The 23,991-nt window shown below is 40.5% G+C and overlaps 1 protein-coding gene across 1 annotated transcript; it reads left to right on the top strand.

Annotated features, from left to right (window-relative positions):
* The first annotated feature begins 313 nt into the window (after nucleotides 1-313).
* On the top strand, nucleotides 314-15,900 carry LOC139159339 (vomeronasal type-2 receptor 26-like). Its single transcript, XM_070736660.1, has 5 exons — nucleotides 314-475; nucleotides 1,511-2,296; nucleotides 11,801-12,028; nucleotides 15,288-15,471; nucleotides 15,518-15,900. Exons 1-5 carry the CDS (start codon nucleotides 314-316, stop codon nucleotides 15,898-15,900), a joined length of 1,743 nt encoding a protein of 580 aa, XP_070592761.1.
* The last annotated feature ends 8,091 nt before the right edge of the window (nucleotides 15,901-23,991 follow it).

Below are 23,991 nucleotides of genomic sequence, written 5' to 3'. Positions count from 1 at the left end.
CAAAAGATATCCTTACAGCTCTATTATAACGCAGAAAAATAGTCCCATCAAATCCAAAAACAAGGGTAAAAAAGAAGTAAAAATAATGTCAAAAATTTTAAAAGTAGAAAAATAGAGTAAGTAATCCAAATTTCATTGCAAATAATTATAGCTTCAGTAGGATTCCATTCGAAATTTTTTATGTTGCAGTGAGAAAGCCTTTTACCACATTCTGCCCTTTTTGTTGGCTGTTCATGAAGTCAACCAGAATTCAAGGCTCTTACCCAACATCACCCTGGGCTACAACATCTATGATAACTTTTTCAATGCAAGAATGACATATGAGGCCATGCTGGATGTGCTGTCTACAGGACAGGAGAATGTCCCGAACTACAGATGTGGAAGACAAAAGAACCTGTTGGCGATTCTTGAAGAGATGGATTCTGAACTCTTTGATCATATAGCTAATGTCTTGAGCATCTATAAAATTCCACAGGTATAAAGCCAAATATCATTATTTCTGTGTTATAAATAGTTCTGATATGATTAGAAGGCAGCACTTATATATATTTCTCCAAATAAATTGAAAGTCAGACTGTAAATATTAGAAAAGTTGAAATAATTTTTAATTCACAAAGTATGTGTGTATGCATGCTCACAGAACATGTTGTTAAACTGGTTGAAACCCACCATCATACACACACACACACACACACACACACACACACACACACACACGTATATGCACTGTGCATGTGTTTGTATATATTTTTTAAGAAGAGAATGGACAGTCACTTGTCTGAAATGGTATTGGGTCTCCTGCTTGACCAGGAGGATGGCCTAGAGCAGGGATATCACTTGATTTCATTGAGGAACACATCAAGTTTGTGTTTGATTTTGGGGAAGGCATAGCCAAGGTGGGCATGACCAGCATAATCTCACTTGTATCAGGGGCACCTGTGGTGGCCTGAATGCCCTGTCAGCAAAAACAGGATCCTGAGCTCTTTTCGGCTGGGACAGTCTCCTGCAACCCATTGTCAGCCAAAACAGAGCTTGGGAGGGCCATGCACGGTCCTCTCTAGCTCTATTTTCACTGGCAAGGGCACTGCAGACTGGTCCTTTGCTATTTTCAGATGGCCCTGCAGGCTTGATCTAAGGACGCCAGGTCTTGAGTTTGATACCTCTGGACTAGGGGCTCCTGCTGGAGCAGGTGGTTGGACTAGAAGTCTTTCCAGCTCTATTCTGATTGACTAATTGACTGATTGGATGATTGATCCACAGAGTTATAATGTGACCAGAAGGGTACACTCTATGAGGACCACCCATGAACATCACCCACAAATAATTCAGAGCTCCCTGATTTCAAAGGGAGCATACAAGATAACAGGACAGAACATCAGGGGAACTAGCAAAATTCATAGTGTTAACATTTGAAACTTCTCTCTGCAGTGGAGAAAGCACCTCAGATTTATCACCTGACTTTTATCATTAAAACTGGCACAAACTAGCAATACCTTCTCTTTTATCTTAGATCAACTATAGTGTCATCAACCAGATGACTGAACAAAATAATCATTTCCCTTTTTCACATCGGATGACCCCAAACCAAGAACCTCCTTACTCAGCAATTGTCAAGCTGCTCCTGCAGTTCCAATGGATGTGGATCGGCCTCCTTTCTCAGGACAATGAAAAGGGAGAAAAATTCAAAAGACGCTTGGAAGCTCTCACCCTAAAAAATGGGATTTGCATTGTCCTCTCAGGAACCGTTCCAGAAGCAAATATGAAGTCAAGTGCTAGAGATACTCTCATGCAAGAAAAAAGGGAAATGTTCCTTTCTCTTATCAAGAGTCAAATAAAAATTATAGTATGCCAACTAGATACTCAGGCCTCAGGAGTGTTAACAGCAGCAATACAAATGTTTGATATGACTAATACATCCATTGTGGGAAGGGTTTGGATTGCAACAACTTTGACACCTTTATGTATAGACATTTTTAACTTTTGGATTGATCTCCCAAATAAATATGCTTTGTTTTCCTTCCTTATCCAGACAAAGAGAAGGACTCAGTATTATGACTTTAATTCTTATGCAACCATGCCCTTTTCGTATGGTCCTGTGTTATCTAAGAAAGTTTGGAAAAAATGCAGAGAAAAGGGGAACTTGGAATTTGCACAACATGATGTGATTGCAAGAATCCTCTCTCAGGATTCCTCCAGTATTTCCCAAATAATTCAAATTTTGGCCTGGGTCCTCAGTGCTGCCTCTTCCTCCCAACAAAGTAAGGGGGGAAAAACCCAGGTTTTATGGCCATGGCAGGTAAGTCTTCCCCTTTGAGGTTCCATTGATTCTCCCCTTCCAATTCCTCAATGTTAATTTTTAAATTTTAAACTGTAACAAGATTGCTAGAAAAGCATTAAGATTAGTTAATCTAATCTTACATAGCTTCTCCTCCAAAAACCCACTTCAAACCAGAGCTTACAAAACTTTTGTCAGACCAATTCTAGAATACAGCTCACCTGTATGGAACCTGCATTGCTTATCAGACAATAAATATAATTAAGAGAGTCCAAAAATATTTCACAAGAAGAGTCCTTCACTCCTCCTCTCTAAACAAAACGCCTTACTTCTCCAGACTTGAAATACTGTGATTAGACAATTTACAAGTATGTTGCCTCTGATCCGATCTAACAGTAGTTTATAAAATGTCCTTTCTGTTAGTGACTACTTCACCTTCAACTGCAACAACACACAAGCACGAAATAGATTCAAACTTAAGGTAAACCACTCCAAACTAGATTCCAGGAAATAATTCTTCAGCAATAGAGTGACCAACGCCTGGAATGCATTACCTGACTCTGTGCTTTCTTTCCCAAACCCCAAAATCTTTATGTTCAGATTGTCTACAGTTGACCTCTCCCCTTTTTAAGAGGTTTGGAAGGGGCATGCATAAGCGCACCATAGTGCCCACCCAAATTAAAAAAAAATATTACCATACTGTGGGTGTGGATTATTTTGTGGCCGGCTTGCTGGCCATGTGACCAAGTGGGAGTGGCTTGGTGATCATGTGACTAAAGGTGGCTTAAAGATCATGTGACTGGCTTAAAGGTGGCTAACTTGATGTCACTCACGTCAAGGGTTTGGTTTAGGGTTGGATTGCCTAGCCTCTCCTCACCTCAAAGGGATACAATTTTCCGTATCTATTTACTATTACTGAACATCCAAAATATGACTGATGTGTGTGTATGGTTCTTTTTAGGATATTATTTTATTGTTTGATTATGTCACTGATTTTATTATATATTTTGATTGCATTTTTGTATTTATCCCACTTGTTAGCTGCTCAGTGTCCACTTTGGAATGAGTGGTGTATAAATACAATAAATAAATATACTATTTAATTCTATGTATATATGCCATATGTGTACATGCGTATCACACACAGGCACACAAAAGTATACATTATCTACTATATAAACTTTATGTGTATGTACAAACACACACAGAGAGAGAGAGAGAGACATACACACACACAGCTCTTTTAAAATTATATGCATTAGAAACATAGAAACATAGAAGTCTGACGGCAGAAAAAGACCTCATGGTCCATCTAGTCTGCCCTTATACTATTTTCTGTATTTTATCTTAGGATGGATATATGTTTATCCCAGGCATGTTTAAATTCAGTTACTGTGGATTTATCTACCACATCTGCTGGAAGTTTGTTCCAAGGATCTACTACTCTTTCAGTAAAATAATATTTTCTCATGTTGCTTTTGATCTTTCCCCCAACTAACTTCAGATTGTGTCCCCTTGTTCTTGTGTTCACTTTCCTATTAAAAACACTTCCCTCCTGGACCTTATTTAACCCTTTAATATATTTAAATGTTTCGATCATGTCCCCCCTTTTCCTTCTGTCCTCCAGACTATACAGATTGAGTTCATTAAGTCTTTCCTGATACGTTTTATGCTTAAGACCTTCCACCATTCTTGTAGCCCGTCTTTGGACCCGTTCAATTTTGTCAATATCTTTTTGTAGGTGAGGTCTCCAGAACTGAACACAGTATTCCAAATGTGGTCTCACCAGCATTCTATATAGTGGGATCATAATCTCCCTCTTCCTGCTTGTTATACCTCTAGCTATGCAGCCAAGCATCCTACTTGCTTTCCCTACCGCCTGACTGCACTGTTCACCCATTTTGAGACTGTCAGAAATCACTACCCCTAAATCCTTTTCTTTTGAAGTATTTGCCAACACTGAACTGCCAATACAATACTCAGATTGAGGATTCCTTTTCCCCAAGTGCATTATTTTACATTTGGAAACATTAAACTGCAGTTTCCATTGCTTAGACCATTTATCTAGTAAAGCTAAATCATTTACCATATTACAGACGCCTCCAGGAATATCAACCCTATTGCACACTTTAGAGTCATCGGCAAATAGGCAAACCTTCCCTACCAAACCTTCCCCTATGTCACTCACAAATATATTAAAAAGAATAGGACCCAGAACAGATCCTTGTGGCACACCGCTTGTAACCTGACTCTGCTCGGAATACTTGCCATTAACAATAACTCTCTGATGTCTACGCTTCAGCCAGCTGCAAATCCATTGAACTATCCAGGGATTAAGTCCAATCTTCACTAATTTATCTATCAGCTCTTTATGTGGAACCGTATCAAAGGCTTTGCTGAAGTCCAGGTAGGCAATATCCATGGCACCACCTTCATCCAACACCTTTGTGACATAGTCAAAGAAATCAATGAGATTAGTCTGACATGATTTGCCTTCAGTAAAGCCATGCTGATTTGGGTCTAATAAGTTATTGTTTTTTAGGTGCTGATTTATCCTCTTTTTGAGTAGAGTCTCCATCATTTTAACTACAACTGATGTCAAGCTAACTGGCCTGTAGTTACCAGCTTCTTCTCTACTGCCCTTCTTGTGAATAGGCACAACACTGGCCATTCTCCAATCCTCAGGAACTTCTCCTGTTAACAAGGATTGGTTAAACAAATCAGTCAGGGGGGTAGCAATGACAGATCTGAGTTCTTTAAGAACTCTGGGGTGGATGCCATCTGGACCCATTGCCTTATTTATCTTTAATCGTTCAAGTTCTTCTAAGACATCGGCTTCTAAGATCACTGGAGCTGAATCCGTACAGCTGGAAGCAATGCTATATCCCTCTATAGTATTATTTTGTAAGGTGTCTTTTGAGAAAACTGAACAGAAGTAGCTATTGAAATGGTCAGCGATCTCCTTATTCCCATTAATGCATGTATTATTCCCGGTACTAAGCTTCGTGATGCCGCAGTTTTTCTTCTTCTTATCATTAATATATCTGAAGAAGGTTTTATCCCCCTTCTTTACAGATTTGGCAATTTCTTCCTCTTTTGAGGCTTTAGCAGCATATATTATCTGTTCGCCTCCTTCTGTCTCATTTTATATACCTCCCTATCAGCTATACTTCCAGACTCTTTATACCTCCTATAGGCAGCCTTTTTTTCATTGACTATAGCCCTTACATCATTGCTAAACCATAGCGGTTTCTTCTTCCTTTTACCTTTAGTTATTTGTCTTACATACAGTCCAGTGGCTTTTAAGATGGCCTTTTTTAATACAGTCCACTGGATGCTCGCTCCTGCCATTTTATCCCTCCCCTTTAATTCATTATCTAATTCAATTAATCTAATTATCTAATTCAATCTCATTTACTATGATAGGAAAAACATATCCAAAGCCCAGAAGGGAAAAAAGAAAAAAAATCAAAAATTTTCTACCGGTTTTACGTACCTGATCATATCCGTAGCAGCCCCAGGGCCGTCATCAGGAATTTTGGGGCTCCATACAGCCTAAGTGTCTGGGCCCCCCCTGCCATTTAAAAACTACTTTATTTTGCGACATACCAATTATGTATTAAATTTACCTTTCCCCAAAAAAATTTAAACCCTGCCACTACAACAAGGTACACATGTTTGACAGATTAATAATATGTTAATAACGCAGAAAATATATTCAAGTGACATCAACATATTACATACATATAAATAAATAACCAGAACAGTGCAAATACACCAAATTAACAAAATATTATTAATTTTGCCATCAACGATATTAAAAGCAGCAATAAGATGGCACAAAGGATAAAGACAAAATACTCCTGCATCACACTAGAAAAATATTTGTTTTCACAATAATACCAATAAATAACAGGTAACCAGAGGTGTAAAAAAAAAGTCAACCCTTTACAGATAATTAGCACCTATTAAAAAATACCCCTAAAAAAATTGAAAACATCTTGCAGTAGCATAATCAAAGGGGGAAAAAACAAACAAATAGGATCACCAAATATTGCCTAATTTGCTATTAAGTTCCATAACTTAATATATTTAAGCTTTTAAATGTGTAATGTATAATGTCTCTTAACAAATAGCATGTCCGTGGCTCTAAGAACAACACCTTTATTTCTCTTTTCTTCTTTTTCTTCTTTTCCTAGGATGTTATCATATCTATTAAACATACGGTGAGATATTACTGTGTATTCATTTAACATAATTTAGAATGTAAATTTAAAATAACAAACTCCCGCTTCAGATCTTCTCTGCAAAGTCTCAAAATATGATGTAGTTGTTTGTTTTTTGAAAAGTCCTTAGTCCTTAGCTCTACCCAGTTTCTGCTTTGCATATTCAAATCTTCCCACTTCCCACAATGCTTGCTTCTCGAATCCAGGATGGTGTTTGCTTCTCAAATCTAAAATGTCGAGACGGCTCCAAAAAATATGTCAACTCCAAAGCAACACATCTTTTCCTCACACTAAGAAGGGAACAATTTCAAAAAAAATCTAACACCATAATCAAAATGTATACCAAACTAGCTCTGATCCAAACTTCATCTTTAACAGCTATGAAGCTCTTCAGGCAGAATAGAGAAAATTAGGCATTTTTGCTGATCTGTGCTCTTGCCTGGTCCCGATTGTAACAATTTTGCAACTTAATCCAATTAGCTTCCTTAGCACTCCAACTCACCAGCAACCGCAGATGTTACTGGTCTTCTTCAATCGCTGCCCCCTCCCATTTTTCAATTTGGCCAGGCCCCTGACGCCAGTACCGGTAGTATTGCCCTATTGGCAGCCCGGAGCAGCCCATCACAGTGTCTGCCATCCCTGTCCTAATGTCCTATTTTCTTTCTTATCATTACTTTCTACTTATGTTATGCTTATATGAACTACAATCCTATATTTGTTCAACAAAGTAAATAAATAAATATAAAGAAATAAATAAAATAAAAAATGGGAAAGATATTCCTCAGGGAAGTTGCCAAGTTTGTAGTATTTGAAAATGAGTGTCAACACTAAAGCTGACCATTCCTAAAAGAAGAAAGAGGATTGGAAAGTCCAAGAGGATACCAGTATGGCTTACGCATGAGGTAAAGGAGGTTATTGGAAAAAAGAAAAACTCATTTAGGGAATGGAAGGCTCTTCCTACCGAGGAGAACAGCAAGATCACAAACTCTGGCAGACCAAATACAAGGCAATAGTCAGGAAAGCCAAGAGAGATTTTGAGGAGCATATAGCAAAGAATATTAAAAATAATAACAAAAACTCTTTTAAGTACATCAGAAGCAGGAACCCAACCAGAAAAACAGTTGGGCCACTTGATGACAATAGTCAGAAGGGATAATCAGAGAAGACAAGGAGATTGGTGAGAGACTAAATGATTTCTTTGCCTCCGTTTTCATTGAGGAGGATAGAGAGCATTTGCCTGCCACTGAATTAATTTTCCCAGGGAAGGAATTAGAAGAATTAAACCAGATAGAGATAAACAAGGAAGATGTTCTTGCCTGCCTCTCTAAACTAAATGTTAACAAATTGCCGGGTCTAGATGGCATCCACCCTAGAGTTCTCAAGGAACTCAAGTTCGAAATTGCTGAACTTCTAGCTAAAATATACAATATTTCTCTAAGATCAGGCAATGTACCTGAGGATTGGAAGGAGGAAAATGTAACCCCGATCTTCAAGAAAGGATCCAGAGGTGATCCAGGAAACTATAGACCAGTCAGTTTAACCTCAGTTCAAGGTAAAGTGATGGAAACCATTATTAAAGATAAAATTACTGGGCACATAGGAAAACAGGCATTGCTGAAAGAAAATCAACATGGTTTTTACAAAGGCAAATCATGTCTTACTAACTTGTTAGAATTTTTTGAGGGTGTAAATAAACACACAGGTAAAGGGTTTTGACAAAGTCCCTCACCAAAGGCTCTTCAGCCATGAAATTAGAGGACAGGTCTTGACCTGGATTGGTAACTGGCTAAATTGTAGGAAGCAAAGGGTGGCAATAAATGGACAATTCTCTGGATTGAAAGAAGTAAGAAGTGGTGTACCCCAAGGTTCAGTTTTGGGACCTTTACTTTTTAATTTATTCATTAATGATCTGGATGTAGAAGTAAATAGTGAGGTAGCAAAGTTTGCTGATGACACTAAATTGTTCTGGGTAGTGAAAAGTGAAACTGATTGTCAGGACCTTCAGAAGGATCTCTCGAAATTGAGTGAGTGGGCAACAAATTGGCAAATGCATTTTAACCTAAACAAGTGCAAAGTTATGCACATCGGGGCAAAGAACCTCAATTATACCTACCAACTGGTGGGGACAAAACTTTCTGAGACAACCCAAGAAAGGGATCTTGGGGTTTTGGTGGACAGCTCAATGAAGATGTCAACCCAGTGCGCAGCAGCAGTAAAAAAAGCAAATTCCATGCTTGGCATGATTAGGAAGGGAATTGAAAATAGGTCAGCAAGCGTTCTATTGCCTTTGTACAAATCGATGTTGACACTACACTTGGAGTACTGCGTACAGTTCTGGACAACGCACCTCAAGAAGGATATAATGGAACTGGAAAAGGTGCAAAAAGGAAACAAGAATTATAAAGGAAATCGAGCATCTCCCTTATGATAACAGGTTACAACACATTGGTCTCTTCAGCCTTGAAAGACGGCTTTTAAGGGGTGACTTTATCGAAGTGTATAAAATCATGCATGGGGTAGAAAAGGTGGATACTAAGACAAGGGGGCACTCCCTAAAGCTTATAGGTAAGAAAGTGAGGACAAATCAAAGGAAATTTTTCTTCACCTAGAGGGTCGTTGGTTTATGGAATTCACTTCCAGAAAAGGTCGTGACAGATGTCAGCCCTGATAGCTTCAAGGCAGGACTAGATAGATTCATGGATGCCAAGTGGTTATTGAAACGGATATCCAAGTGCTGCCTCTATGTTGGTTGAGGCAAGCAGGATTCCTGTGAGTACCATTTGTTGAGGGTCAAGGGAAAGGGAGGGTCTTGCCTTCTCTTTCTGCTCAATATCCCAATGGACAATTGGTGGGCCAGAATGCTGGACTTCCTGGGCTTTGGCTTGATTCAGCATGACTCTTCTTATTTCTTATATTTCTTATGACCTGACTGAGCCTTCAGTGTTGCCACATTGTAGCTGAGGGATAAAAACAGAGAAATAGAGATAGCTGTGGTTTTGTAGCTAAAATAAAATACTTTCTCCTGGGAACCAGGGACATTTCCATCGATGGCCAGAGGGAGATTGAGGGAAGTCATCAGGCAATTTTTGTAACATTACTAGTTCAAAGTTAAACTTTGCTAACTTCATCTTGATCAAGAGTGATGGTAAAATTTATTCTCCATTTTTCCCCTTACAAGTTTTGCCATATCTGCAAATGATCTTGCCTCAGATTATCTGTGATGGTGAAGCAACAAAACATCTTATAGAGCATGCGCGAGTGCCCACACCTATAATTCAATGCCTGGAGAGTGCAAAACAGCTTCCCCAAGCCCACGGAGCCCCCTAGAGGCTGAAAACAACCTGTTCACCAATTTATGATGGGTCCAGTATTCTCATGTTTCACCTTCCCTAGGGTCCAAAGTCTTCCCTGTAGCCAGGGGAGGGTAAAAATATGTTCGCTCATCTCCCTGGAGGCTCTCTGGAAGCCAAAAACACCCTCCCAGAGCCTCTCTGTGAGCCAAAAATCAGTTGGCCAGCACACACATGCACGTTGGAGCTGAGCTAGGGCAACAGCTTTCATGCCAGCAGATATGGCTCTGCATGCCACCTGTGCCACCCATGTGATAGGTTCGCCATCACTGACATAGAACATAAAACAGAATAATAAGCATTTGAAACAACTTCAGAGGTTTTCTAGTCCAACGCAATAATCGAGCAAGATACCCTATATTATTTCAGACTAATGGTTGTTCAGGTCTCATTTTGAAAGGCTCCAATGTTGGAGCACTACAATTTCTGAAGGCAAACTATTCCATTGGTTGATTGCTCTCACCATTAGGAAATTTCTCTTTAGTTCTAGGTTTCTTCTCTTCTTCATTAGTTTCCAACCATTGTTTCTTGTCTTCCCTATTGGTGCTTTGAGAAATGTTTTGAATCCTCATCTTTGTATGAGCCCCTCAAGTGATACCATATCTCCCCTGTCCTTCTTTTCCTTAGACTAGACATTCCAAATTCCATTAACTGTTGTTAGTATGTTTTAACCTCCAAACTTATTATCATTTTTGTTGCTCATCTCTACAGTCTTTCCATAGTTATAGTATCTTTTTAATTTATTTATTATTAATTAATTAATTGGATGTGTATGCCGCCCCTCTCTGAGTTCTCAGGGCAGCTCACAACAAATCAAAAATACAGAGCAGTAAACATCTCAAAAATCTAATAAATATGACTAAAAAACTAAAACTCCAATATAATTTTAAAAAATTCATTCACCATTCATTCCATAAATATATTAAAACACTCGTTGGTAAGGGGGCTAGGATGTAATGGCCCCAGGCGTGGTGGCATAAATAGCTCTTTAAACTTTTTCAGAAGGCAATGAGGGTGGGGGCAGTGCGAATCTCTGGGGGGAGCTGATTTCAGAAGGCCGGGGCCCCCACAGAGAAGGCTCTTCCCCAGGCCCCATCAAATGACATTGTCTGGTTGATGGGACCCTGAAGAGGCCAACTCTGTGGGACTTGACCGGGCACTGGCAGAAGGTGGTCTCAGAGGTAATCTGGCCCGATGCCATGTAGGACTTGACATTGTGTTGACCAGAACTGGATGCAGTATTCTAAATGTGGTCTTACCAAGGCTTTGTAAAGCGATACTAGAACTTCATGTGATCTTGATTCTATCTCTCTATTAATGCAGCTAGGATTGCATTGGCATTTTTGTTTGCTGCCATACATTGTTAGCTCACATTTAAATTGTTCAGTAGGACTCCAAAATCCCTCTCACAGTTACTTGTGTTAAGCCTTAAGCCTAACTATAAAACCTTACTTTTATCTGTATTGAATTTCATTTTGTTAGGTAGGGGCATGAAACTGGGGGTGTGCTTGAACAAAGCTTAAAATCATGATTTCTCCTTCAAAAAGACAATCTTTGTTAGATGCTGTGCTAGGGAAAGTTTTCGGTGAGCAAAGGCATATGTTTCAGTAACAAAAGGTCTTTATCTCATGAATGCAGAAAAGGCTGAGTTTCTGGCGCTCTTCCTGGAAGTAGATTAGAGCTAGCTCTAAAGAGAAAAATAACTGCTTCTATGCTGTTTTAAACCCTGCGTTTCCTCATGCATGCTTGAGTCCAAATAAAGAGTGGGATTGTTATCATAAAATCAGTGATCTCTGAGTTGGGGTTCGCTCCGGAGGCCCATGCCCAGAACACATACTGTACTGGTGATTTTAAGAGGTTGAATTATTCAGAGTACCTCCAATCCAGAGTAAGAGCAAGAAAAACATTGAATAGAGGCTAAAAATGTTATTTATATGTTTTCTATGCAGCTTCATAAGTTCCTGAAAAACTTCCAACATCACAATATTTCCAGAGATGGGATTTCTTTTGATGAAAATGGAGTTCCTGTTGGTGACTTTGATATCATGCACTGGACATCAGTTTCGAACAAATCATATGTGGGGGTGAAAATTGGGAGCATAGAAAGACAAGCTTCCTCAGAAGTCAAGATTTCTGTCAATCAAAGTGCCATCCAATGGCCAACTTCATTTAACAAAGTAGTTGAGACTGCTTGGAATTTGTTCTATTTGAAACCATATGTGGAATTTTGCTGCACAGAAATTAATTAATTAATTTACTTACTTAGTTACTTAGTTACTTAGTTACTTACTTACTTACTTACTTACTTACTTACTTACTTACTTACTTGTTTGTTTGTTTGTTTGTTTGTTTGTTTATCACATTTATAAGCCTCCCCTCTCCTGATGGACAATAAGAAATAATTCTTTTACAGGCCAATTGAGATAACTTCCAAATAAGAGCAGTTATGGGCCTTCCAAGGCATACTCATATTTCCCCAGCACTCCACAGACTGCATTGGTGGCTGATTGATTTCCAGATGAAGTTCAAAGTGTTGTTTATGACCTATAAAGCCCTACATGGCATTGGATCAGATTACTTGCAGGGCTGCCTTCTGCTGCTTGAACCCCGGCAATCGGTTAGATCCCACTGAGTCGGCCTTCTCCAGGTCCCTTCAACTGGACAATGTCACATGGTGGGACCTAGGGGAAGAGCCTTCCCTGTGGGTGGCTTGGCCCTTTGGAACCAGTTCCCTCCAGGAATTTATACTTCCCTACCCTTCTTGCCTTCCATAAGAGTCTAGTTGTGTCACCAGGCTTGGGGCCATTAGACCCTAGCCCCCTGGCCGATGAGTGTAGATATGTTTTGCTGTGCAAACGGACTGATTTTGACTCCAATTGGAATGCAGAGCCAGCAGGCAACAAGTCAGTTGGTGTGACAGGGGCTCATCTTGGTCCACCTGTTTGGAGTGAGTTTGACCTGGTGACACCTGAGGAAGTGGACAAGGCCATTTGAGCTGTAAGTTCCACCACCTGCTTGTTGCACCCATGTCCCTCCTGACTTGTCTTGGCCAGCAGGGAGGTGACATGAAGCTGGGTCCAGGAGATTACCAACGCTTCTCTTAGGGAAGGGTCCTTCCTGGCTCCCTGCAAGGAGGCATTTGTGCACCCCTCCTCCAGAAGCCTTCCCTGGACCCGGCCATATTTAACAACTATCATCCTGTCTCCAACCTTCCCTTTATGGGGAAAGTTGTTGAGAAGATGGTGTTGCTCCAGCTCCAATGTTCCTTGGATGAAGCCGATTATCTAGCCAGTGATGGCAAACTTATGGCACGTGTGCCACAAGTGGCACGCAGAACCATATCTGCTGGCACGCGAGCTGTTACCCTAGCTCAGCTCCAAAGTGCATGTATGTAACAGCCAGCTAATTTTTGGCTTACACGGTGGCTCTGGGAGGACGTTTTTGGCTTCCTGGGTGCCTCTTGGGGATGGGAAAGTGCATTGTTATCCTCTCCTGGCTCCAGGGAAGCCTTTGGAGTCTGGGGAGGGTCAAACATGAGCCAACTAGGTCCACCAGAAGTAGGGAAACAGGCCCTTTCCGGCCTCCTGGGGGCCTTGGGGGAGACTGTTTTTGCCCTCCCCAGGTATTGAATTATGGGTGTGGGCACTCACATATGCACGATAGTGCATGCCCATACTCTTTTGGCACCCAAGGAAAAAAAATAACTAATCTAGGCTTCAGTCAGGATTCAGACACTGCTATAGCACGGAAACTGCTTTGGTCACGCTGATGGATGATCTCTGGCGGGCCCGGGACAGGGGATTATCCTCTGTCCTGGTGCTTTTTGAACTTTCAGTGCCTTTTGATACCATCGATCATGGTATCCTTTTGCGTCGACTGGAGGGGCTGGGAGTGGGAGGCACCATTTTATGGTGGTTCTCCTCCTATCTCTTGGGTCAGTTGCAGTCAGTGTTAGCGGGGGGTGAGAGGTCGATGCCTAGGTCCCTACATTGTGGTGTTCCTCAGGGGTCATTCCACTCTCCCCTGCTGTTTAATATCTACATGAAACTGCTGAGTGAGATCATCCAAGGGCACTGGGTGAGATACCATCAGTATGCTGATAATACTCAACTGTACATCTCCACCATGTGTCCACTCAGTGAAGCACTGAAAGTAATGTGCCGGTGTCTGGAGGCTGGCAGGGTCTGGATGGGTGCCAACAGGCTCAGACTCAATCCAGACAAGATGGAGTGGCTCTGGGTACTGCCTCCCAAGGACACGTCCATTACTCTGGGGTCCGCAACTTGGGCATCCTCCACAATCCACAGCTGAATTTAGATCACCATCTTTGAGCTGTGGCAAGGGGGGAGTTTGTCCAGGTCTGACTGGTGCACCAATTGCGGCCCTATTTGGACAGGGTGTCTTTGCTCATGGTCACTCATGCCCTTATCACCTTGAGGTTCGACTACTGCAATGCTCTCTAAGTGGGGCTACCTTTGAAGCATGTTCGGAAACTTCAAATTGTGCAAAATGCAGCTGCGCAAACTGTTTTGGGCCATCCAAGACGTGCCCATATCTCATCACCACTCCATGGACTGCATTGGCTGCTGATTGGTTTCCAGACACAATTCAAAGTGTTGGTTATGACTTATAAAGCCCTACATGGCATAGGACCAGATTATATCCAAAACCGCCTTCTGCCACATGAATCCCAGCAGCCAGCCGGTGAGGTCCCACAGAGTTGGTCTCCTCAGGATCCCATCAACCAAACAATGCAGGTTGGTGAGACCTAGGGGAAGAGCCTTCTCTGTGGGGGGCCTGGCCCTCTGGAATCAATTCCTCCTGGATATTCATACTACCCCCACTCTCCTTGCCTTCCGAAAGAGTTTAAAAACTCATCTTTGTTGCCAGGCCTGGGGAAATTAGATCTTCCCTCTGACCAATGAGTGTTTTTATAATAATTTATTGGGGAAAATTAAATGAATGTTTTTAAAATGTTTCAGAAGTTGTTTAAAAAAAATTGTATTAATTGGATTTATTTTATTGTTATGTCTACTATATATGCTGTGAACCACCCCAAGTTCTCGGAGATGGGCGGCATACAAATCCAATTCAATATAAATATAAATATGAATAATTTTAAATGTTATTAGGGTCTTTAAGGATATTTTAGCTATATTAATTGGATTTTAGATATGTGTACTATATATTGTTTTGATAGATTGTGAGCTGCCCTGAGTCCTTGGAGAAGGGCAGCATGTAAATCAAAGAAAGGAAGGAAGGAAGGAAGAAAGAAAGAAAGAAATTTACCCCTTGCAAGTAGAGTAATTAGAGTTCATCCCACTACTCCTTGACTCATTTTGCTCAATGTCCTCTTGAGCTTCTGGAAGCCAGTTGATTTCAGTAAGTCCTTCTAATTCACGTATTGCCCTGACTAGTCTTTCTGTTTATGTTTAGATGGCGCCTTATTCAAGATGTACAGAAAGTTGCTCCCGAGGTTATGCCAAGCTTGTGAGAGAGGGAGCCCCAGTTTGCTGCTACGACTATTCTCACAAAACCCACAAAACCAGGCAGCAGCATGAAGAAATGGCTGGGGAAGAATCTGGCCAACTCTATTGTTTTATCCTGCTCTGGTATTCAAGTAGGCATCTGCATTATATGGCTGGGAATCTTTCCCCCATTCCCAGATTCTGATTTTCATTCCCAACCAGAACATATCCTGCTGCAGTGCAATGAAGGCTCTGTCACCATGTTCTACTCTGCTCTTGGCTACATGGGGTTTTTGGCTGCCATCTGTTTCTTGGTAGCATTTATAGCTCGAAATCTGCCAGGGGCCTTTAATGAAACCAAACTGATCACTTTCAGCATGTTGGTTTTTTGTAGTGTTTGGATCTCCTTTGTTCCCACATATCTGAGCACCAAGGGGAAATACATGGTGGCTGTACAGACCTTCTCCATCCTGGCCTCCAGCATGGGTTTACTGGGCTGCATCTTTATCCCCAAGTGCTACATTATTATCCTGAAACCAGCCATGAACACCAAAGAACATCTCATGCTAAAAAAGCATTAAGATTCTTTATGTTGGTGTCTACTATTACACAGTTTACATGCAGTATACAATCACAAACTTTGAAGTAGTGTTTTATGTGTTGTTGCTTATCTTTCTTCATTCCATGTGGATTTCCAATTATAATAATTGAATAGTAAAATTTCTACAAAAAACTCAAACTATTTGAATTAATCATGTTCTTCAATTGCCACAATTTGTATTCATGTTAAATCATAACCATCATCAATGGCATTAATATTTTTTTTGTTAGGGATGTTCTGATATGCTTTTAGATTAAATTAAAGACTATAGATAATAATTATGTATGTTTTGGTGTTATATTTTGTTTTCTAGGGTAATGTTCTGACTTTGTTTAAAAATAGTTAATTTCAAATACTGTATACTGTATATTTGATTGATCACACCAGACACAATAAGAAGGAATTATAATAACCCACTGCCTAGTTCAAGAGTGTTGAACTGTTTTTCCACATTTTAATGTTTAGAATCTCAAGTATAGGTTTGGAGACCAAAAATAATAAAGTTTCCCTGAATTTTCTCTCTTGACTCTTAAAATGGGATTATTCTCCTGAGTCAAACAAAACTCTTCTCCAGAGGCACACTTTTATGGCAATGCTGGCTCCCAATTCCCCTCCTAATTATTAAAATAATCATGATTATTTATTCTTATTTGAACAAGGTTTATGTGATAATCTACTATAAGCAGTGGTGAGATCAGAGTTTGGAGTAAAGCTGGGCAAATACTGTTTCATCTCTTTCAAATCTGAGCCAAAGTGGACTTTCTTCATTGCAATTGTGGTCTTCTGTGATCTCTGAGATTTAATTCTGTCATGAAAAAAGAACAATAGGAATGATCTCCTGCAGAATACTGTATAGGTCAAATGTTGCTTCTGCTGCATAAACAGCTCTTTCTGCTTCTGTCTCAAATTCCCTGTGCCAGTATGCTGATGAAATGTCCATTAAAGGTGATAATAGAAGAAAAGGAGGGGTTCCATTACTACAAGCCAGGAGACTACTGGATTACTGGAATAATGTCTGGAATCTCAGCTCTATTGTACCAATTTTCATTCTCCAAGCCTCCAACCCACCAACTGAAGAGGTAGCTGTCACCATGTCCAAAGTTGCTTGTGCTATTTTGCTACAATTAGGAATTATTTGTTAGGAATTAATTCTGTAAATCTTGCTTGTTAAGAATTGTATCCTTTGCTATCTGGTTTCTGGCTTCAGTTGTTCGCTTCAAAGCTAGGCTCATCCTTGGAGAGTAAATAGAAAAGACAGATCAGATAGTTACTCAGGAACATCCTGCTCCACAGATAAACAGGAGCAGAGCAAGGTTGCCCCAAAATGTCCATCAAATAGATAAGAAGAGCATGAGCCCAAATGGCTACAAGAAATGTTCTATAAGATGACAAAAAAGCTTGGACAGTGCATAGACAAAAAATGCTCCATTGATAAGGGGGGCATGGCCAAGACATTGCCCAGGTTGGGTAATGAATCTTTATCTCTAATTGGCTAAATGAATGCATAAGATCCTAGCTACACTCTTCTCAGGTGTGGCTTCTTCCTTGCATGGTTGCTGTATATATGCAGGTTGGAATCAGTATACCCAGCTATTCTTTGTACAAATAAAAGCTGTTTAATTTCCAAGCTTCTTGTTGAGTTGCATCCTGGCATTCTGGTGACTGCATTCTGGTGCATTTTTTTTTACCATATAATGTGATACATTAATGTTTAGCCACAGCAGACCACATTAAGTACAGTTAACTGTAGAATATAGGACAATAACTGCAAAGCCATGAATATTCTGCAGTAATTGTTTGGTCTAATGAAATTTTGTTGAAGAGATATTCATCTCCAATCCAACACTTGAATACAGCTATTAGTCATCTCCAGAAGAAGAAATCATATCATATAATCACAATATACACAATATACATTTTGATAGCATTGATATGAGAGATATATTAGCTTTGCAAATAGGTAAGTAAATAAAATTAATGCATTGGTTTTCCAAACGTTTATTCTAAACTGATTGGAAAAATTACAATAGTGAGAAACATTCACACTTTCTTTTTGAGTAAAAGAAGGTGTGGATGTTTCTTAGTATTGTAACTGTTTTTGCTCCCTGGATATTGAACTATCAGAATAATTTTCTCAATTTCTCCTCCCAAGTCATAATGTGGAGAAAATGATAGGTAAAATCACTTCTTGTGATTTTGATAGGATTCCTTTGATCTTGACGTAACCAACTTGCTATCTTTCTCTGTGATATTTCTTTTGGCAAAAAGCTCCTAGTGGTGTCCTGTCATTACAGATTATTAGAGCTGAAAGGGACCTTGCAGGTCATCTAGTCCAATTACCTGCTCAAGCAGGAGTCCCCACACCATTGCACACAAATGGCAATCCAATCTCCTTTTTAAAGTCTCAAGTGTTGGAGCTCACACAACCTCTATAGCATGTATGGTCCCTCAATTTATGACTGAAACTTTGAAAATTTGTAGTTGAGACCAATGTTCCCTATAATTTTTGGGTGGTGTTGGCAGAAAAATATAATGTCTGAGTGGCACATTTTAATGCCTGAGCACCGGGTTTTTTTATTTTTTTTCACAGATGTCACCCAAGACAACTTGTTGCATAATTATTTGGAGCTCAGTGCTGGGGCAGAATAAAGTCACTTCCCAATATGTTATTCTGTTATTCTGGTTGCCTAATTATAGTTTGTAGTTATAGTTTATTAGATTTGTATGCAGCACCTCTCCGAAGATTCAGGGCAGTGCCGTGTTTCACCCCTAATTATTGACATCATTAGCATATAAAGATTCCAACAGAAATTAACATGATCAACAATTTAAAGAACAAAAGACTACAAATAGGCAAACTTAGATCAGCCAATATGCAAGGGAAGAAACCATGTTAAGCTTGTTTATATCTTATTTGTTAACCAAACTAATTTATGAGTGGAAATAATATATTTAAAAGATATATTTGCTCCCAAATAGTATATTATGTTCACAGAAGGCTTCATTTTAATGGAAGGCACCAATTGGTTGCATGTTTCGTTGTACAAGCTAGCAGTGGAATATACTAAATATCTTGTTAAATATCAGTCTAGTCACTAAAGTATCATATATTTGCTACAAATGTTGGTCTTTTTGTGACAGTTTCCATCATTTTCCAACCATAGTTTATAGGGGGGAAAGTTTCCTATTTTTTAAAAGTTTGGAAGTGAAATTTGTGGCATCTCACTATGATACCGCGCAGTATTCCAAGTGAAGGTCACACTTGGAATATTGCATTCAGTTTTGGTTGCCATGATGCAAAAAAGGATGTTGAGACTCTAGAAAGAGTGCAGAGAAGACTGACAAAGATGATTAGGGGACTAGAGGCTTAAATGTATGAAGAATGGTTGCAAGAACTGGTCATGGCTAATTTAATGAAAAGAAGGACCAGGGGAGACAGGATAGCAGTGTTCCAACATCTCAGGAATTGCCACAAAGAAGATTGAGTCAACCTATTCTCCAAAAGACCTGAGGGTAGAACAAGAAGCAATGGGTGTGTTCTGTCTGGGTCCCCCCAGACGCCAACACCATCCAAAAAGAGTATCCAGACACACTGGTAAAAAGCAAAGGCAGTTTATATACTGGAAAGCAAACACAGGTAACAAAAACTGTTCTTACAGACAGGAACACGATGAAGCTTCACAGAGGTTTCACGAAGGCCAGGCAATAAAACAGGATTCTTGCTGGCAGAAACAACACTGGAGATAATAAAACCCACGCCTCCCCCAAGTCTTTCAGCCTTCTAGGCCACAAGCCAAGATCAGAGACGCCAAGAATCGAAGCAAGGTCACAGGACTCCCAGTTGATAACTCTCCACAAGACTGTAAGGGCGGGCCTGCCTTTTCAACCCTGCTGAGGAGAACCACACCCAAACCCAGCTGTTGCCAATTCAGGGATGGAAATACCTTTCTAATTGGCCCCTTCTTTGAGCTGCACGTCTCTGCCTCATGTCTATTATAGCCTGTGCGTCTTCATCCAATGAATCCAGGCTACTAGCTGGGGAGAGGGCCCCCCCGGGGGTCTCAGGCTGCTCTCCCTCCTCCTCTTCCTGACATTCCTCTCCCCCGTCTGCCTGGTCCTCCCCCTCCTGGTCACTGTCCTCCTCCTCTGGGCATGAATCCGGCAGAGCTCCAGCCGGTCCCTGAGGAGCCTCAGGCGGAATCACAACAGGGTGGAAACTAAAAAAGGAGAAAAGTAACTTAGAACTAAGGAGAAATGTCAGGAACAGCTTAGTTCAGTTGACCAGCTTGCCTCCAGAAGTTGTGAATGCTCCAACACTGGAAATTGTCTGAAGTAGTGTAGGGTTTCCTGCCTAAGCAGGGATTGGACTAGAAGACCTCCAAGGTCCCTTACAGCTCTGTTGTTGTTGTTGTTGTTGTTGTTGTTGTTGTTGTTGTTGTTGTTATTATTATTTTGTCAGTACAACACAGAAAACGAGATCACTATGCTGGATTTCGTATTTCATCACCAGTCGGCTCTTCCCAAGCACCTAGGACTGTATGATGTAGCGTCGAATTATGTTTGCCGATCCCAGTAAAGCAGCCTTTTGCAATTGACAGATGGAGATTTTGTCAATTCTGACAGTTTTCAAATGTCCGCTGAGATCATTTGGCACTGCACCCAGTGTGGCAAGTACCACTGGGACCACTTTCACTGGCTTGTGCCAGAGTCGTTTTAGCTCGATTTTTAGATCTTCGTATTTCACTAATTTCTCCAGCTGCTTCTCCTCGATTCTGCTGTCCCCTGGGATTGCGATGTCGATGATCCATACTTTCTTTTTCTCCACAATCAGTATGTCTGGTGTGTTATGCTTCAGAATTCGGTCAGTCTGAAGTCGGAAGTCCCACAGTAGTTTTGCTTGCTCATTTTCGACCACTTTTTCGGGCTTATGATCCCACCAGTTCTTTGCCACTGGTAAATGGTAGTTCCAGCACAGGTTCCAGTGGATTATCTAAGCCACAGCATCATATCTATGCTTGTAGTCAGTCTGTGTGATCTTTTAGCAGCAGCTGAGTATGTGATTGATTGTTTCATCTCCTTCTTTACAGAGTCTACACTTCAGATCGTCTTTTGATGTTTCAATTCTGGCTTTGATAGCATTCGTTCTAATGACCTGTTCTCATGCAGCCAGTATTAGTCATTTTGTCTCCTTTTTGAACATTCCACTTGTAAGCCATGACCAGGTCTTTTTTTTAATCCACTTTGCCTTCAATCTTTTCCAAGAACTGGCCATGCAATGCTTTGCTCCGCCAGCTGTCCATACGACATTGACTGTATTGGTCTTTAGTTTGCTTCACCTTGATAAGCTTCCTATTGTTGTCCTCTATCAATGCTGACTCTTTGCTCTCTTTCACATAGTCTGCTAATGCATGCTTCTCTCCTTCCACTGTCTGCCTCACTTGAAAAAGTCCTCTGCCACCTGTTTTCCTTGGTAAATATAGCCTGTTAACGTCACTGCAGTGGTGTAGTGCCTGATGGCACTTGATGGTTTGACCATTTGGCATTTCAATGCCCTCATTTTCAGTGATTTTCCCCTTTTTCAATGCCACTGTGGCACACCTATCCAGGCCAAACTCCATGCTGATGTCATTGCTGAAGATTCATACAGTGTTGGTTAGTGACTGTATCTCAGTTTCTGATTTTCCGTATAACTTCAGGTCATCCATATACAACAGGTGTGAAATTTTTTTGTGAATTCCTAGCAGTTTTGTAGCCTAGGTTTGTTTTGTGTAGGATAATAGTGGGATTATAGCAATGATGAATAGCAATGGGGACAAGAAATCCCCCTGGAAGATGCCTCTCCTGATATTGATCAGTCCATAGCTTTCATTCCTGACAAAAAGCTCAGTCTTCCAATATTTCATCACCTTTTCTATGAATTTCTGATGTTTTCATTGACTCCAATGACTTCCAGGCATTTTATGATCCAGCCAAAGTCAAAGGCTTTCTTGTAGTCAATCCAGGTCATGTATAGGTTTGTTTTCCTACTCTCCAAAATCATTTTATCAATTAGGAGCTGGTCTTTCAGACCTCTGCTTCATCTTTTATTGCCATTTTGCTCCACTGGCATGATTTCATTTTCTTGTAGGTAGTCCTGAATTCTGTCAGCTATGATACCCATCAGCAGTTTGAGCATGGTCAGCAGACATGTTATCAGCCTGTAGTTTCCTGGTATTGCTCTTTTCGCTGCATCTTTCAATATTAAGTATGTTTTGCCAGTTGTAAAACATTCATTGATATTTTCTGTCTGCAGCATTTTGTTGAACAATTCAGCCATTTTTGCATGCAGGATGGACAGGTATTTGAGCCAGAAACCATGCACCTGATCAGTGCCAGGGGATGTCCAGTTCTTTACTTTCTTCACTCTTTTTGCAATCATTTCAGGTGTTATTTCCAGCTACTGCCTTTTGTTCTTTGAGAATTTTTTCTCAAACTCCTTTATCCACCTGGCAGTTTTGTTATAGTCCTTTTCAACCTCCCAGAGATCTTTCCCGAACTTTGTTGTTATTTTCACCTCTGGCTTTTCAATTTTCTTATCTGTTTGCTGATGCAGGTTCTGGTAGAACTACCTCTGGTTGGATTGAAATGTTTGATTCTGTCTGTATTGGGTGATCCTAGCATCATATCGCTCAATTTTACTGGCCATTGCTGTTATCTGCTGCTTTACAATTTCCAGAGCTTCCTTGATTTTTCTTGTATTAAGCCAGTATCTTTTGGTCAAATAGTTTTTGATCTTCTGATTGTTCAATTTCTGCTCCTTAATGTTCTTCAAGTTACCTACATCTGATCTCAAGCTTTTGATTTTCAGTTCTAGTCAGATTTTCCATTTTGGTTTTCTGATTGGCTTCTGTTGCAGTAATCCTAGTCCTTCAGTTACTATCACAGCTGTACTGTAGGCAAGCTGATTCAATTCTTCAATTGATGTTACATTGACAATTGGAAGTGCAGAGTTAATAGCTTCCATCAGTGGGACAAGTCGTTTCTTGCTTATAGTTTTTAAGGCTGCCAGTATCTTTCACTCTGCATTGGACCCTGCGTGAGCAAGTATTTGGTCCTTCAGTTCTTGCTGCCTGTGTTTCATCTGCAGCTTCTTGCTGTCTTTCCAAATTTTCATCAGTTTCCAGTTGTGCAGTGACTCCAGATCTTATTGGAGCTTCTACTGGTGCCAGATCAGATTTTGGTGTTTTTATTTTGCAAGTTTTCCGTATTTCTTCTAATTTGACTTCACTGAAAATTTGGTTCCTGATTATGAATCGTCGCTGATCGACCAGTCAAAGTTCCGTTATTTTTGAGTTTGCATGTTCTTGTTTCCATAATTGGTACATCCGTCTCTGATATCTACATTTTTCAGGCTCCGAGTTTTAATAACAGTTCATGATTGTGCGATTCCCTGACATTGAAAATTTCTGCCGCTCTTTGATTTGTAAGTTTTGTTTGTTTTCTTCCTGTAGCTCATTTGTCAATGGCTGCCCATGTTCCTCAGCAGCCACCATGGTCCTTTTTATCCTGGGTGATGACTGAGCCAGTATAGACTTCTTTTTGTTTTGTCTCTCCATTAGTTTAAATGGGTTAGGTATGTTTAGTCTGGCTCCTCTGCTTTGACCACTCTGGCGAGGTTAGACCTACTGGTAGTTTGTACTCCAGCCGGCATAGCTCTCAGCTTCATTGAAGCATGCAAGCCCTGCCACCACAACAAGGCATACCCATCAGTTGGGATGATGATGATGATGATGATATAACTTTTTCTTCCAAAATGGTTCTGGTGCGAGCAGCGAGGAGATGGAGGATCCGCCACTCCTCTGAGACTATGGTGAAAAAATCATCAGAAATGAATCAACCCAGGCTGGATATGGCTCAAGGTCTATTTGCTGCTCTGCCCCCCATTTTGGGGGTTCAAAATTGAGTGCTACCATGCTGTCTGTGGGGGCGCCAGGGACTGCAGAGCCGAGAGAGTTTGGCAGAGTGATCAGCTGGGGCATGGAAGATGGCAGCCACTCCCGGGTGCCGAACACTGAAGGGGAAGGAGTTGAGA

This window comes from Erythrolamprus reginae, chromosome 2 (assembly GCF_031021105.1).
Source record: "Erythrolamprus reginae isolate rEryReg1 chromosome 2, rEryReg1.hap1, whole genome shotgun sequence".
NCBI lineage: Eukaryota > Metazoa > Chordata > Lepidosauria > Squamata > Dipsadidae > Erythrolamprus > Erythrolamprus reginae.
Note: the sequence above shows the minus strand (reverse complement) of the source record. Positions and strands in the feature narration are given on the sequence as shown.